This window comes from Oenanthe melanoleuca, chromosome 3 (genome assembly GCF_029582105.1).
Source record: "Oenanthe melanoleuca isolate GR-GAL-2019-014 chromosome 3, OMel1.0, whole genome shotgun sequence".
Classification (NCBI taxonomy): domain Eukaryota; kingdom Metazoa; phylum Chordata; class Aves; order Passeriformes; family Muscicapidae; genus Oenanthe; species Oenanthe melanoleuca.
This window is the reverse complement of record NC_079336.1, coordinates 88,747,846-88,764,806: the sequence shown is the minus strand read 5'-3', so window position 1 is coordinate 88,764,806 and position 16,961 is coordinate 88,747,846. Positions and strand designations below refer to the sequence as shown.

The following is a 16,961-nucleotide window of genomic DNA, read 5'->3' as shown; positions in this document are numbered from 1 at the left end:
TTTTTATTCTTATGCCAAGCAAAACAGTTATTCCTATTGTAATCCAAGAACTATGTGCTATGTTGTAAAAACTGGCACATGCTGTTAACTAACACCACGTTCGGCTTCATGCCTGGCTGCTTTCAGCAAACACAGGGAGCAGCACAGCACATCCAGTCACTGTCCAGTTCCCAAGGCTGATCATGAACAGACTCTTAAAAGCTTCTGAAGAGATTCTCCTTCTATTTAAAGGAGAGTCTTCCCCAGGAGGAGAATATTTACGAAGGTGTTGTATGCAGTAGCTGTCATTTGTTGTGAGAAAAGAGTCTTCAAATAGTTTTACACTTAAAAATATTCCATGGCTGAGAGGATTAAGTTTTAATGGGTATTTTCTTTACTTTGAGGGATGCTCCTTACTCTTAAAATAAGAACACTTGGCTTGTCTGGAGAGTTTTATGCCCTTTGTTTGTAGAGAATTATAATTGCAGAAACTAATGGCTTTTTTTCTTGTTTTGTTATCAAGGAGGGAGGAAGAAGTAAGAGCCATCGTTACTGGCCTAAACTGGGCTCCAAGCACAGCTCAGCCACTTATGGGAAGTTCAAGGTGACCACCAAGTTCCGCACAGACTCTGGCTGCTTTGCAACTACTGGTCTGAAGGTCAAGCACCTTCTCTCAGGACAAGAGAGGACAGTGTGGCATTTGCAGTACACTGACTGGCCAGACCATGGGTGTCCAGAAGAAGTCCAAGGCTTTTTATGTGAGATTTCTTTATTTTCTATGATAAGAGAAGAGATTTTCTATGATAAGAAAGAGATTGCTCACACTGGATTCAGTTCACTGCACCTAGTTGCAGCTGGGATTGATAGCAAATGGTTGTTGCTGTGGTGTACACAGGCCTCAACTAGGTTATACTTCAGAGAGGAAAAAAAAGTGGAATTCCAGAGGTGGGAGCTGAGGTGATTAGCAAGAGGAAAAATCCAAGGAAGCAGCAGTGCCAAAAACTCAGGGAATTTTAAATAATAGGATACTTCTGCTGGCTGATCTGTCGGTGTAAGTTACTGCCATTTCCCAACTACCTAATAAATGTAGGAGATAATAGGCTGTACACAAATGTGATTAGAAAGGTCAGAGGATCAGTTGCTGTTGAAATATGGTGTATCTCCCTCAGTTTTTCTTTTTGCAGAAGAGCAGAGGGCTCTCACACATGCAGTAAATCTGAACTCACTGCCACTCTTGTAACCACACATACCCAGGCAATGCCTAAGGGCCTCCCCAACTGTCCTGGTTAATGCATTTCTGAAAATAAAACAATTATATACATCTGTAATGTGTTAACAACACTTCCTGATTCTTAGCAAGTAATATTAAGTAATATACTCCCATATTAAGTAATAGGAATGAAACTATTATTTAAATCAAGACACGTCTCTGGCACTACAGTAGGGAATGATGCAGAAATCTTTAAATTACCACTGAGAGTCTGTACATGGTGTACTGATGTGTTGGAGATGCCTGCCCTCTTAGTTCCTGAAAGTTTTGCAGCTGCAGTGTAGCTCTGTGGCAGCTAAGTCCTCTCTCAGGAAGATCCATTAGTTCTACTTCAATCTTGCCACAGCTACACTCCTTTAGTGATGCATTCTCTTTTGCATGCTGGATGTAAATAGTGCATGCTCCTTTCCCCAGATCTGTCACCAAAGCAAAAAATAAACAGTGACATTTCAGCTTCAGGAAAGGAGTACCATCTGTCTTCAAGGAAATGCTATTGCCCAATTCCTCATTTGTTTCATACTTTGTTTCTACTACCAACCCCTGTAGCTGTGGTTGGGCACGGCAGTAATTGGAACCTGATTGTCCCCATTTCCTCTCTCCCATTGTTTGCCACCACTTGGAGTTCCATCTCCCTGTGTGCATTAAAATGCAGCTTTTCTGTTGGTAGGCCAGCAGCCTCATCCTCCCTGTGGGGAGAGGACAGCTGGGGCTGCAGTGCCCTGACACTGAGGGTCAGAGCAGGAGAGTTCAGCTCAGGCCTCACTTCCCATTTGGTGTGCTGAGAAGCCAAGTGAGCTTCCAGCATGTGAAGTTCTCAGCATGGTCTGACAGCAGGATGTGTTGAATGATGCTAGGACAGCCACACAAGGCAGCTGTTCCTGAGTCCCAAGCTTTCTACAAATGGCTTCAGGGAAAACAAAGCAGTGATCTCCCAGAAGAGCTTGTAGCTATTGAGAAACAAATCTTGAGCAGTGAGTGGGGGGGAGATTCTGTCACAGTCTAGGAGGGAGAAGGAGGAAAGGAATCAGGGCAGATGGATGCTCGCTTCCCATCTGATACTGGCTTTGACAGGCAGTAGTTTCAATGGGACTTAGCTGTTGTTTTGATCCCAACCTGTTAATAGCAGGAATTGCTGTAAGTAATGTCTAGAATCATCTGCTTAGGGGACCTGGAGATTTGCAAGGGGGAAAACAGAATTTAATTTTTTTAAAGAACTATTTAATTTAAAGGAGCAGACTCCCAAGTAATAATTGACACCCAGCTGGTACTTGCTGGATGCAGAGCTGTTCAGTGCACCCTGGCCAAGATCATTATTATGTTGTAAAAAATGTAAATCATTGCCACTTTGACAGAGAATAACTTTTCCACATTCCTTCCCCCTCCCCTCCTAATTCCTACATTTGGACATGTAGGTGTTTGCAACCTTGCCTGCTTTTCCCTCCCGCAGCTTACTTGGAGGAGATCCAGTCGGTGCGCCGGCACACCAACAGCGTGCTGGACAGCAGCAACAGCTGCAACCCTCCCATCGTGGTGCACTGCAGCGCAGGCGTGGGCAGGACGGGGGTGGTGATCCTCACAGAGCTCATGATCGGCTGCTTGGAGCATAATGAGGTAAGCCAGCTTCCTTTACAAACCCTGAGCTGCCCCTTCCTGCCTGGCTCCATTTCTCAGGCTGAAATTAAAAGGCTTTGAAGTGCTTTCTTTCTGCCAGCTTTGTGAGCAAGACAAGGACCTTAAATGTGACAGGTAGAAATTCCCCATGGCAGGTTACTTGCTGTAGTTTTCTGTATGGTTGGTATTATGCATTTTTTATTAAAATTAGGGCTTTCTTCCCTCTTTTAATAATTTAGTCTACTTCATACCTGTATTAATTAAAGTCTAGAGATATTGCATTTACAAGCACTACTTGAGAGAGGCCAGAGAATAATGTCCTTTCTCTTTTAACTAAGTTTTCTGTCCTCTAAATTCTCTCCTTGGGCTCCTTCCTCTCTCTTGTAATCTTATCTGAAATGAAGCTTAACTGTGTTTTAAGAATAAGTGTATTTATGGATTTCTGTGGGGAATAGGGCTTTGGGATTTGCAGCCAGCATTATGAGTAGCATAGTCTGGAGTTAAGAAAAAGAGCCACAGTAGTGCAGTCATGGGTAGCAACTTAATTTTCATCTGTCACTGGGAAACTGTCTAGGAAGAACATCACATCTTGACTAACAATGTGCCACATGGCAACTGTGGAAACCAGGGATTTCTTTTGCTAAAGAAAATGCTCAAGGACCAAAGCTGCTTGTAGGGATAAGAATGCAGCAAGAATGACAAATAGATATGCATCTTCTGCCCCTCCCAATAATCAGCCACTGGGTGAGTTCAGGGAAGACTCCAGCAGATATCATTCTGGAGTTATAAGACCCCTACAAATCCTGGGCTCAGATCATCTGGGACAAATCTCCAACTCTGCTTGGGCCTCACCAAAGGGGTAGCTGTCCTGTAGATCTGTCACAGCTGACACTTTCTTCTTTTGCTTTTTATTTGGGGGAGAAAGGGAAAGGAGGAGCTATCCTGGCCAAGAAAGGGCCCACAGGAATGTGCTTTGGGAATCCAGCAGCCTCCCAGTGCTGACTGCTGCTCAGTAGCTGCCTGGTGTGGGGCAATGGATACAACTCTTGACCCTGCTTGACTTTGTGCACTGACACATGGAAATGATTGCTCCTGTTGTTCACATAGTAGCCATGAAATTTCTGCATACCAGGGGAAAGCTGGAGAGTAAAAAGAGCCATCCTGAATTGCTTGTGAGCATCAGTGCAGCTGTGTCTGGTTTACAGCACCCTCTGTATGTGCACAGAAGCAAACTCTAATGGTTGTGCCACAGGGTCTGGCCACCTTGGTTTACAGAAGTCACCCTTTGGGCAAAGAGTAGCTTTGGCACCTCAGCGTCTAAGCATGGGGGTGAGCCTTGACATCATTCATATGAGTGTTCATCAACTTCACTAGGACCTGATGGTAGTGCTCAATAATAAAGGATTTCTCTGATGTCCCTTAACTAAAGCATTATTTTGTCTTGATTAATAATGAAAATTATCATTAACAATAAATACAATTTTCATTAAGGGCTTTGTTTCTCTAGATTGTACCAAGTTAATGTTTTTGATTAGCTAACACCTAATTAAAAAAAAAAATATTAAAAATCTTGACAATATATTTTCAGTTTGTGACAGATTCTGTACAGAGGAGTTCCTTTTCACTTGTTTATTTTGTAGTAGAATTGGTTGGGGATTTTTCCTGTAATAAGATTACTTATCACTTAAAATGTTTTAGTCTTTGGAACTGGTTTTCACAGAAGTGTCCTAGCAAGTAAATGCATTAATATTTTATAAAGATCAGGAGGAAGTTTGAAAATTTTGATAAAGAGCATTTTGGAAAGCCTGCAGCAGTGCTGGAACAAACATGAGAACTCTTGAACCTGAGGTTTCAGGTTTAGGTAAAAAGCCATGTTTAATCAAATTCTATACAGCTTCAGTCACTGTGGCTTCTGGGCAATGGCTGGTTGAGTCTAAAGCTGTATCTCATTGCAGGGATAGAGTTTCAGTAACTGCTGCATGGCAAGTAAATGTCACATCATTACATCCTTACTGCTGTAGACACATAGTACGAGAAAGTAATTGAGAACTTGCTCTATCAACTTTTAATCCAGACTTGGCACTGGGACATTAACTCATGATTGCATCTACAGCGTGCTTTCACATGGGAGGTCTTTGGTTTGGGAGGCAGAAATGAGTAGCATTTTTGTTTGTTCTGTTTGCAAGTGCCAGCTTAGCAAAGCATTAGGTGTATTTTTTTTTTAATTTTTTTTGGACGTACATGGCAATGAAGGTGAATTTAAGGATTCTCCTTACCTGGAACCAAATACTAAGCTGGCTATAAATAGCAAGGTTGAATAGGCAGGATGGGATTTTCTTCCATTTCTGAGATAAGGCAAAACCATCTCCATTTTCAGGAGGTGCATGGATCGCTGTGTGCCCACTAAAAACCAATGAACTGTCATGCAACAAAAAGCTGAGAGACGAACATTATGTGCAGCTCAAGGCTGGCCTACATTTTTGTTAGAGTTGTTCAGGTGAGATCAGGTTCCACATGACTCAGCTCAGCAAGGACCATTTCATAAGCATCTGAGTCCACAGGGAGGCTTTCTCTAAGTTAGCCAAGTTAACTGGAAAGAGCTTCCATTTTTCTTTGCACCTGTTGATAATAATATGACATTACTCATCCCAAATATTTACACTCGTTGACTCTCTAGAGATGTCCTTCTATAACAGCTTGTTGGGGTATGTGGCAGAATATTTGGCCTTGTTTTCAGAAAGTGATAGCCTATGAGTTAATACTTGTTTACATGGAATGGAGATTCTGAGTTTTATATACATGGACAGAAATGGATATGCAGCGTGACTTTTATTTTAAACTTTCCAGGAAACTTCAGATGTGCCTGGAAGCAGATTCCATGCTCAGTTGGGCCTCCAAGGGTTAGCAGCAATCTCAGTCAAAAGACTTGCTAAGTTCTTCTTGGCATTTCTGCAAGCAGCCATTACAAAGTGCAGTTTATGTTGTTGCCTGGTAGGGTAGCTGTTCTTCAGTTTTCTGTCTTGCACTGCTCAAGAACCTCCTCAAAAGCAGTGTGTATGTTAGTGCTCACGTTTACTGCTGCCATCAAAGGTTTGTGTCCCTGGGCTTGGCTCACATTACACGCTGTTTGAATTTGAGCCTGGCAGGCTGAGCTTCATGGCTCAACAACTCCTCAATAGCTCCTCGTGTACCTGTTGGAACAGATAAAATACAACAGCATCATAGGTTTTTGGCTCCCTAAATGCCAGAAATCTGATTATACCATCCTAAATGAAATGTGCAGTGATTTCTAATGCTTCACCTCATGGGCCTCTGTTTCACAGAACTCATTTGCTAAAGAGTTCAGACCATCAAAGGCTGCCTGTGCCTGCTCAGTGGGGTTAGGGCTGTGCCTTCCCAGTGGATTTCCTCATCTGTGCCTACTTAATGCACTTTAGTTCCTGCTGCAGAGCATTTTCAGGGCACAAAAGTGAGTTTCTTTTGGGTAAAACTAAGCTGGAAGATGCCTTCTTGGAGAACCCCTAATATGTCCCAGTGGATATTCAGTAGGTGGCAACAAACTTACGCTGGCCTGGAGTCTGCAAAACACATGTTGTGGATACTGAATCCGTGTTTCACTTTGCAGACCTGTTTCTCCTGGAATGTTATTTGCTAATGTACGCTTGGCTGTGGCAGATCAGATGTTGGAGTTTCTAGATCATTTGGTGGTAATAAGTTCCCCTTCAGTGAAAAGATCTGTATCTTTGCCTGCACATTTAATTTTGTCCACAGAGCCTTTGTCTTCTTTAACTACAGTATGGTTCCCTCTCTCAGATAACTGATATTTGAGACAGTGATTGCTTAGTTTAATGAACCCACATCCTTATGCTTTTTTTCCCCCTTTGCTTTACAGAAAATGGACGTTCCTGTGATGCTGAGACACCTGCGGGAGCAGAGAGTGTTTATGATCCAGACCATAGCCCAGTACAAATTTGTCTACCAAGTGCTCATACAATTCCTGCAAAACTCGAGACTTATTTAATCTTTTCAAATATCCCAGACCCAGCATTGTGGATCTGACTGAACCTTATTGATGAACAAGGGGAACTGCCTTGACAACACTGTGTGCATATATTGCACTTTTTAAAGTTGTCTTGAAAGTAAGGAATTATGGTTCTTTACTAGTCTCCCGTGGATTATTTTATACAAGATATAATTTATTTTTCTTGGAATAACTTTTGAATTACTTTAATAACTTGTAAAACTTATAGTGACCTTCAAAGTGAACCACATTTGACATGACTGGTCTGCATTATAATGTGTCTATAAGGAAAACAATCCTTTGTCAAGGTAACTTGCTGGCTTTTATTTTGCTGCACAGCTTCTGAAACCTGCAGTTATTTGGCAGTGGGCTTTTTCCCACATGAGGACGTTCTGGACGCAGTATGTGGCTTCCCTGGTAAAAACAAGACCTGCTAGAAGTCAGCTACAGCTCTGTGTGAGTGGAAGCTGAGGGGGCACAGCACGGAGACCTGAGCTTCTGCACGTGCAGCCAGGCACATTACAGAGGGCTCAAGCACAGGACATTGTGAGGACAGAAAGTTTTGGGTGCTAAACTGTTCAAATTCCACAAGAATTACCATTTTAGATTAGTCCTTGAAAAAAATCAATATTGTGTCTTTTTCAGGAGGCCTTTTGCTGCTGTGTGCAAGCCTTGAAGGGATTCATAGGATGCAATGTAGGGTGAAGTGCAGTAACCTACAACAGGCTGAAGTCAGTGAATGACTCTTTCCAATAATTCTGGTGGTCTGAGAGTTGAACAGCAGAGGACTTTCAACCAAATGTATCTGGAAAAAAGATCCAAATCAAGCACCTTCTCATGAATTACACTGAAAGTATTATTGCCTTGAGGCTCACCCTGTGTAGAAAAAGAATCTCATTGAAATAAGGCATCTCCAGTTGCCTTGGTCTTTGTGTGTGAACTATTGTTGGATGGTTAGACAGAGAATCAGGCTAGAGAGGCGCCTTGCAGGTCTCTGGGCTCAGCCCCACTCACCCCACTGCTGACTTTAAACTTGGATAGGCTTCTCCAGGGTCACATCCAGTTTCAGAATTCCCAAGGGTGAAGATTTCACAGCCTCTCAGGGCACGTGATGCAATGCAGTTACTTTGTCATGGTGAAATCACCTTTCTCGGTATCCCTTCCCCAGATACTTTTAATATTTTAATCCTACTGTTGCTTTTCTATTGCATCCCCATGTCCAAACCCTCAATATACAAAGGCCCAAGCCTACAAGCACTCTGAATTTCAGCACTAAGGGGATTAAAATTAGTGGGGAGCTTAAACTAAGGTTCTGTACCAGAATGTTTCTTGGCTGTGTTTAAAACTGCACTGTTGATTTGGTGCTCTGCAATACAGGCCTAACATGATGACAGAGTTTCTGGTGAAGACTTGTAGGCACCAAAAAATGGAGAGCAATTTTTTCACTGTAATATCTTGACCATGTTCTTTTTAGGGATCAGTTGAGTTTTCAGTCAACTTCAGTTTTCATCTAATTTTTTCTGCTGGTGCCAACATATCTCTTGTTAAATTAGCAGCAACCATTTAAAGTCTTTTCAGCAGCATCTGCATGATAATTGCAGAGAGATGCTTTATATCTGGGAAAAAAGCCAAGGAATAAACCTTGAAGCAAAGTGTATTAAATTAGTTATCTTGTTATAACTTTTTGAATAATTTCCTAATGATGAATTAAGTTTGAACTCAGAGCTGTCAAGTCCCATTGCTCCACTTGGATGTGAGAAGTAGAAAATCAGGAGGGAAAAGAATCTGTTCTTATGTCTTATTATTCAGCTGCTCTTGGCTGAAATGTGTATTTCTGCTGCTACAGTGAGCACAGGAAAGTCATTGCATAAGAGAGTGTGAAGAGCTGTGTTTGAAGGGAAGAAAATTAAGCAAATGTTTTTTTATGCAAAGATGCATCATAGGTGTCTTAGAAAAACATTAATTAGAAAAAGGCACAAAAAATCCTTTCCAAATTAAGTCAGTGCCTATTAATGAGCCAAATAAGTGGCCATGTGGTAAACAGTCATTTCCAATTAACTCCTAATGTGGCTGGTATGGTAGATAGAGGCCAATGTGAGTCACTTTTTCCCTTTCATTGTCAAAGAATGGTAATTTTAAACTTTTCCTTTCATCTGACTTCAATGTATTTTTCCCTGCTAGATTTTATCTTGACTAGATCTGTTAATATCATAAGTGAATTGGGCTGGTGCATGTCTTCAGAGGTTCCTTTCCACCCCAGCTTACAAGCAGCCCTCAGCATGCTGATGTTTTATGGTTGAAATGTGATACAGTTTTGTAAAGGAAAAAAATGAACCTCCTCACTTTGAACCTGTTGTAGCTTTATCAGGCCAAAATTGCTTGGGCAGTATTTCCTAACCTTTAGGGAGTGACAGGAAAATGCATTTTGCATCCAATTTTCTTAGTCATAGAAGGAATGAACACATGAGCCTTAAAGCAACAGTGCTGTTTAGTTTTTGTCAAGCAGACTTTTAAACAGCAGAACCTTTGAGAAGACAAGGGCAGTTTGAAGTTGCTGTTTGTTGTGTTCATGTTTTTTATCATCAAAGCATAACAGTAGTTTGAGACCAGTTTCATCCATTTGGAGTAAAGTCTGGATTGAAAAAAATATCACAATGATTCATCAATGAATGGAATTTTGACCCAAGCAGTCTTCTCCCAGGGCACCCACCTTGCAGCTGGCATGTTCAGCCTACACTCCTTGATGCTTTCCAAGAGAGAACTTGCAGCAGATGAGTAAGTCTGGCTTGGGCATCCATTGTGTCTGTTTTCCTTCTAGTGCACTCCTCATCTATTTAACAACCTTTGCCTTTTTAAACTCTTACCAACTGTAGTATTGAGGTGATGGCATCAGCTTTTTGGTTAAGGTTATGGTCTGAGCATTTCATGCTTCCCATTGTTCGAGCAGGGATGGGAGAGATGACAGCTGAGTTGTGATGCTGCTCAGTGCTGCGGGGATCCTGTTTCTGTCCTCCATCAGTCACACTGGAGGATGGTGGGCATCAGCTGCTCAGGTCCTACTTGTTTCAGGTCCTACAAAGGCTTGTTTTGCACCTCTTGTCCTTGACTACCTGGGGAAAGATGAAGCTTGTTCCCACAAGCATTTTCCTGTATAGGCATACAGAGATCCTAAATGCTCAGCCTTATCAGAGGTTCCCCAAACTAATTTTAGCTGGCAGAAGACACATCTCTGAGAACTTACTCAACCTATTGCCAGTCCTTGAAGTACATTGAAGTGCATTTCTGTTCTACTTATTTAAATCAGCTGCCTCAGGTACAAATATTATTAAATATTTGCATGATTTCAAAAGCTGGGGTTTTTAAAATTACTTTCTGGTAAACAAACAGAAAAGCAAATGGAAAAACATCGTAATTCTTTTCCAGCCCAAGTGCTTCAATAGTGCTTGTCATTGTCAGCCAGGATATAATTTTTTGATCTAATACCTTCTATGTCTGTGTAGTCCACAATCAACTTAAAAGAAATGTTGATGGGCAATCTTGTACTTGGATATAGCACAGAAATCTGTAGAGCTACTGACAATGCTGCATTTCCAACAGCCGACTTCCCACCAGTCCCCTGGGAGGAGATGATGACTGAATTAGCTGTTGTCAGCCTGCTAACAGTTTGTGGTCTGTGTGCTCAGAACCTGGAATCATCAGGCTGATCTCTGCTGTAGCAGCTCTCATGCTTCTCTGAGGGAGGTCCGAGTTAAATTTTGCTGCTTATCTTGGTGGATAAGAAACACTAGGGTAGTAGCCACTGCAGGAAATAAAGGCTGCATCACATTTGCAGGAGCAAACTCCTGAGCTGGCCATGAGAGGAAGGACTGCATGAAAACATGCATGAAAAGCCTTTGACCACTCTTCTACAAAATGAGTATAAAGCTGCTGATGTATACATAGACATATGGAGTTTGGGATAGGTTTTTGTGCTGGTAAGAGAAAGGCTGCAAGTCCAGAACCCCAAAAGCAATTGTCCTCAGCTTGCTCTTAGTCTTCTAGAGAGGTTTTCTTGTACTATCTGGTGCTAAGGGATCTATAGATGCCATCTAAGTCTTTAGAGAGAAGGACATTACACATGCAGATACTTGCAGGGACTGGGATTTGAGGAAGGGAACAGATGGCTGTGGGGAAAACAAGATGGAGGTATTAACTATAAATAAACTATTGTTAGATTGTGAAACCAAACAGCGCACAGGTCAAAAATAGCTGTGTTTATATAAATATTTAAAGTAAATAAATTTAGTCAGTGTTTTTGGAGTATCTTAGCTTACAGTTCCATTGGTTTCTCTCTGCTGTTTTTTGGCTGGCATTTCTCTGAAGTTTTGTTGCCTGTGCTTTACCAAGAGTTTCCCACACTCTGTAACAACAGGACTTTTGCCTTCAGAGAGTGAACTGGAAATCAGTGATAAACAGGAGCTTCCACTGGAGCATTCTAGCACTATATAACAGCAAGGGAAGGACTACCACTGATTCATCTGGGTAAGGACTCAGTGGTTGGACAGCCAGTTCCACTGATTTCAAGGGTAGTGCTGCTTGATTGGGCAGGAAGGCAGAAAAGAGGAATGTTTCCCACAAACTGTATCCCGCTCACTGATCCATCCATGGATCCATCTTCCATGAATCACACTACCTTCTCTTTAGAAGCCATTTATTCCTCTGGCCTTCACAATGTCCTGTGCTGGTGAGTTCCACAACTTAGAGATGTAATGTATATGAACTTCCTTTTTGTCTATGTTAAATAAAAGTGTTTTCTTGCTTCTGCTTGGTCTTGAAAAGAAAGCAAATCTGTAATGCCAGAAACACCGGTAATAGGATGTTTATCTTGTTGAGGTTGTTCCATATGGAAAACACATCTTCCTCACTAGTAAAGTACCTTTCTGTGGTTATTTTACAAAGGAAAAAGTTTACACATGCAGATGACTGTAATATTCCCATATGTTATTGTGTGGAATGTGTTAAATGAGATAACATGTTTATGTCACTGGATTTTACTGTCCTGTTTTACTTCAGTATTGTGATGCCTTCTGTTTTATTCGTTCTGTAATTCTGTACCTGACAGTTTAGCACAAAACAATGATCTGAATCTCACCACCTCATTGTATTTACACATTTTGTAGAGAAATGAGACATCAGTTATGTGCCCTTCCTGCCCCCAACCCCTCCTGTTAGGGCTGAATGGCAGAACTATTCTATGCTATTGAAAGCCTTTAAAAAAATCTATGCATGCTATTTTATATTCTAATGTATTATTCATATCAGTACATAAGCTTATGCTTGTCAGTTTTATCTTGTGTATAGAACTGATTACTTTTGACAGTATTTTTGCACTGTTTCTTTTCTTTCTCTTTTTATAATAAAAAGTTCTATCAGCATTAATTGACTGCAATAATTTTTTACGCCTTTCACTGCCTTTGTGTAAATAGTGTCTTATATGCTTCTGCAAATGTGAGAATGTCTTCAGTCTCTAAAGTTTTTTTGGTAAGGCTCTTCTTCATATTCACAGTATACAATAAACCTTTTTTTTTTTTTTCAATGAAAACAATGTTTGTGTTCTTTTCTTAACCAGCTTAAGGGGTTTATATTTGCACCTACACCACCTGAGTTGGTTTCCCGTGTTAAAGTGATAGGCGCAGCCAGGGACACAGAAGGGCAAGCTTCTGCAAATAGTAATCCAAGTTTCACAGGGGCAAGGCTCCCACTGGTGCCTCATATTCAGCTAATCCAATTCTTTGGTGTTGAAGTGTGGTCTGGGCTCTGGACAGACTTGCTGTAGTAAAGGTATTAATTCCATGACAAAAGTTTATTTGACAAGACAAGGTTAGGATAAAAATAGTGAGATAGTGCCCTCTTCCTAGGCTTGGCTGTACTTAAATGGCCTTGGCTTTCTGGAATTGTAGACGTGGTGCAGTTTTATGTATTCCAGCAACAACTGCTGGCTGGAGAGCAATGAAAGATTCCAGCAAAATGAGCTGACAGAGCCTTGTTCGAGCAGTTTTATTTTCAGAGCAGTGCTTACAAGAAAGAAAATATAATGAAGTTCTTAAGGGTGATGTGTTCTTTCTCATCATACTTTATAAGCTGTGACAACAGTAAGGAATGGGCAGGTAATATTATTATGCACCATATTTCAATTTTGATGCTAGAAGTTTGCAGCTACACTCTTTTTTCCCCCATCCTTAAAAGCAAACTCTTGCCATTGATCTAAATGGAGGGGGAAAATTATTTTGTTTTATATAAGGGTAGAGAAAGTAAAGTCCTGGACTTTTTCCTCAGAAAATGTTCCTCTTCCTCTCTTAAAAATAATTGTTAACCTATTACAATAGTTGCAATCCACTGGAGGTGAAGGTAGGGTTGTAAGGAAGGAAATATGAGTTCTCCTTGGCACTAACTCACTTTAACTTGTAAAGGAGTCGAAAAAGCCAGAAGTTGCATAGTTCATGGCTTGTGCAAGCCTTCAAGCTCCAACATAGGTGTCAGTACTTTCTGTACAAGACAAATTGAGCTCTAGGTCTTTGCTATGATGAATCCTCATCTGCTAGGAGCAGTGATGGACCTGCAGACTAACTGGTTGAGGGAACATTGGTGGCATTTCTGTAAAACATACAGAATCCATCACCCCATTTCCCCTCTCTCTCAGTTAAGCCACTGCAAAAAAAAAAAAATGATGCAAGAAAAAAAAGAAATGGGTACCAAACCACAACAGAAAAATAGGGCTTTTGCTAATTTGTCAGATTAAGCAATACTACTAGGGCAAAAGTACATATCATAAAACTATTGCACCCATTTAAGTGTACAAGTGGAATCAAGAGGGGCCAAGACCACTTTATTTAGTTTACACAAATAAAATCCACACCAACATCCCTAAAGAAAAAAGATGGCCATTTTTGCACGTGGGCCACCAAAAGGCATGACCTTTAAGAAACCATGGATGCTTCCTTAAAAAAAAAAAAGGCAATTGTAGATGTGTGGAAGCTAGGCCTGCATGTGTTTGTCATTCCAATTATAGGACAGAACTGTGTTCATACTCTACCGCTTTTCAAAGTGCTCCTGAAGGTTTCCATAACAAGGCTTTTTAAATAAAGGTTTGAAGGATTGCATAGATTCAAAGGCTCAGTGGTCCTCTAATTCCTTTTTGATCTCTGAAATGTATGGATGATCTTTCCCATGTGCTACTTCCATGATAGCAATTGCCTATGAAAAGAAAAAAAAAATATATTCACACAATTGATTCATATATAACACCAGGCTATAAATACTCTCTTTAGAGGTTTGAAGCAGTCTGACACCTCTAGCTACTTTTTGTCCCCTTGTAGTCATAAACCCAGTAGGAAATAAAATGAAATTCAAAACTAAGTAATAAAGGTTTTATATTCAGAGAATACATCTTTGATCTTAAAGGAGCCCAAAGCACCTTTTAAAATTATATTTCTGACAAAACTACTTTGAATGCAACCAGCTCCAGGACAGAAAACTGCAAGTGTGGTGGGTAATATTCTGGCAGAGGACTTAGCCAGTATCAGAGAGAGCTCTGCTCCTACCAATTTATCCTTAAGCTGTCAGAGATATGCAGGCCTAGTGCAGGAGTAATGCTGAGGCATTTCAAACTTGAGCCTGTAAACCCTTTGCTCCTTCCAGGGGCTGCCAGTGCTTTAGGAAGGAAGCAACTTCTTAGGCAGAAGTGAGATCCCATAAGGTTTGGACAGACACTGCTGTGCCCAGCTCCCTGGTGTTTCACCTGCAGCCTGCTCCAGGCCCGAGAGGGAAGGTTGCAGGCAGCCAGACCCCTGACTGGCACCTTTCCTGCCCTGGAGTGTGTGCAGGGGCAAGATTTCACCTTGGGAAAAGATGAGATAAAAGGCAGCACCAGAGAGAGCTGAGAAAAAAGTTCAGTGTATGTCTGAGAATCTTTAAAGACCAAAGACAGAGCAAGGAATGGCAGTATCCTGGCTCTCTGAGTATTTAGTCATTCCATCCTTGGGAAACTTTTGTGCTCTCGTATTTGTTAAGTCAGTACAACAAGGGCTTTTGGTTCTACCTCAGCAGCAAGAAATGACTCCACCGCTCCTGCAGCTCCAAAAAAGAAAGGAGGACCTTCTGGATGAGCTGCTCACAAACTGACAGGGAACAATGGGTTTGCTTTTCCACTAAATCCCAAACATCAGAGGCTGGGATAACTTTGGGCAGTTCCTGTAGACAGCTTTTGGAAGTGAGTCATTAGAAAATGTTTGTGTTAGGAAACTAACTATGCCAACAAATTTACCTCACAGTTCCCTACCCTCCCTATCCCATGCTCCTACTGGCACAATTCCCATTTCTACTCAAGGGTTTAACATCCCAGAGAAGGAAAACCTATGCCAATTTTAAACTAGGTAACAGTTAAATTTTAGAGCACACATTCTTCTAGCATCTTTCACCATGGTTGGATGGTGCTCTTATTTGCTGGCTAAAAACTTGCCAGCATCTAAATGCGAGAAGAAATAAATACATTGTGACATTCCACACTGAGTCATTATATGCTACAGTAGCCACTGATGCTTAAGAAACTAAAATAAATTTCTGTCCAACAACAATAGGGGAAAACAGTCAAGAAACATAGTATAGACTAATAAAAAATAGCAGAATAAAAAACTTAGGAATAATGCACAGACTAACAAAAAGGGGTGAAGAAAAACATAAAACCAAAATGCTGTATTTGCCAATTTCAGCATTACCAGATGCATTGAATTCCCTTCAGCTATGTAAAAATCGATTGGTTCCAGAACAAATAACCACCAAAAGCATGCCTAGTCTAAGTTGGATATAGAAATCACAGACTTCAATGAAACACTATGTGCCTTTTATAAGAGCCAAGCATTTTTCCTGTCCTTACCCAGCAAATGAGGGGAACATAGAGTTCTGCTTCATTTACATTAGTGCAGCTCTAGCTCAGAACTTAGAGCAAATGTTTAAGCATAATTCTCACTCCAGCTGCTGCAGCATGAACCCACTGTGAAAAGGCACCCACGAGCAGACCTATCCTCCATCTCCAGAAAAACCAAACCTGAGCCAAAAATCCAGTGACCAAATACATCAACACATGGTGCATTTCCTACCACACCAGGCTCACTGACAGAGAAGCACACAGGGTTTCAATGACCCCACAGCTGAGCTGGTGTTATTAATGGAGAAACCAGGCAATAAATACCCTCTTCAGGGCTTTAACTCCAGCCGTCCTGTTCTTCAGTGCCATGTACAGTCTCCCTAATTTCAGCCACATGGAGGCAACATTCAGCGAGTAGGAGGGATAATGTTTACTGCAAGACAGAAAGAAATTCAGCTTTATCAACTTTGGCAGTTTCACAGCATTTTCCCAGTTCTGTCCCCCTCTCATGGGGCAAGAAGCTGCCTCTCGTTGCCCCTGCCCATTCAGTGCTCATCCCCTCTGCCGTGACTGCCAAGAGCCAGTGCCAATTGTGTCTGGGATGGGGACGCCTGTCAGCTGGGAATTGGACTGAAACTACCATATGCCTCTGAGCAGCTGTCAGATGGCAATGACTTTCTGCCACTAGTTTTAATCTAGCCAGCTACAGAGAGAGCCTGCATTGTTAGGAGTTTTTGGAGCCACCCTGCAGCCGCAGCAGTAGCTCTGTGTGTTCCACAATGGTTGGTGGGCTGGAAAGCGAGGGGCCCGCCGCAGTGTGCAGGGCACACATGGCCGTCTGTGCTCGCTCACACTGAGCGGGCAGAGCTGACCTGGAATGCCAGGCTCAGAGCCAGAGGAGCTGGGCAAGTCCCAGGGAAGATAAATAGTACTGAGCCCCCGGGGCGAGGGGGGGATGTTGGCTCCTCCTTTGTATCACTGCTCTCTGCCAAGTGATCTGTGACTTTATGTTGGCATCTGTTCCAAAGGGAGAGCTTTCCTTGCGCTCCCCCCGGCTGGCAAGAGTCACGTCTCAAGACGAGAATCTGTTTGGGAGATTCAGGCAGGACCAGACACAGCCAGCACAACTGGCTGGCTCCAACCAATGGGCTCACTACTGCAAAAACAGAGAATTCTAT

General features: G+C 41.8%; 2 protein-coding genes across 3 annotated transcripts in view; one reads left to right on the top strand and one right to left on the bottom strand.

Annotated features, from left to right (window-relative positions):
• Positions 1–12,299, top strand: part of PTPN14 (protein tyrosine phosphatase non-receptor type 14) — a 110,592-nt gene extending 98,293 nt beyond the window's left edge. The window contains exons 17-19 of the mRNA XM_056487123.1: positions 503–737; positions 2,697–2,860; positions 6,753–12,299. Coding sequence (XP_056343098.1) covers positions 503–737; positions 2,697–2,860; positions 6,753–6,881 — 528 coding nt within the window. The 3' untranslated portion in view covers positions 6,882–12,299. The remainder of the gene's footprint in view (positions 1–502; positions 738–2,696; positions 2,861–6,752) is intronic.
• A 397-nt stretch (positions 12,300–12,696) lies between these two features.
• The window catches only part of SMYD2 (SET and MYND domain containing 2), a 29,142-nt gene continuing 24,877 nt past the window's right edge, over positions 12,697–16,961 (bottom strand). For both annotated transcript variants that reach the window (XM_056487121.1, XM_056487122.1), the window contains 2 exons: positions 16,108–16,216; positions 12,697–14,114 (listed from right to left, as the gene is read on the bottom strand). In XM_056487121.1, the coding sequence (XP_056343096.1) occupies positions 14,034–14,114; positions 16,108–16,216 (190 nt within the window). In that variant the 3' untranslated portion in view covers positions 12,697–14,033. The remainder of the gene's footprint in view (positions 14,115–16,107; positions 16,217–16,961) is intronic.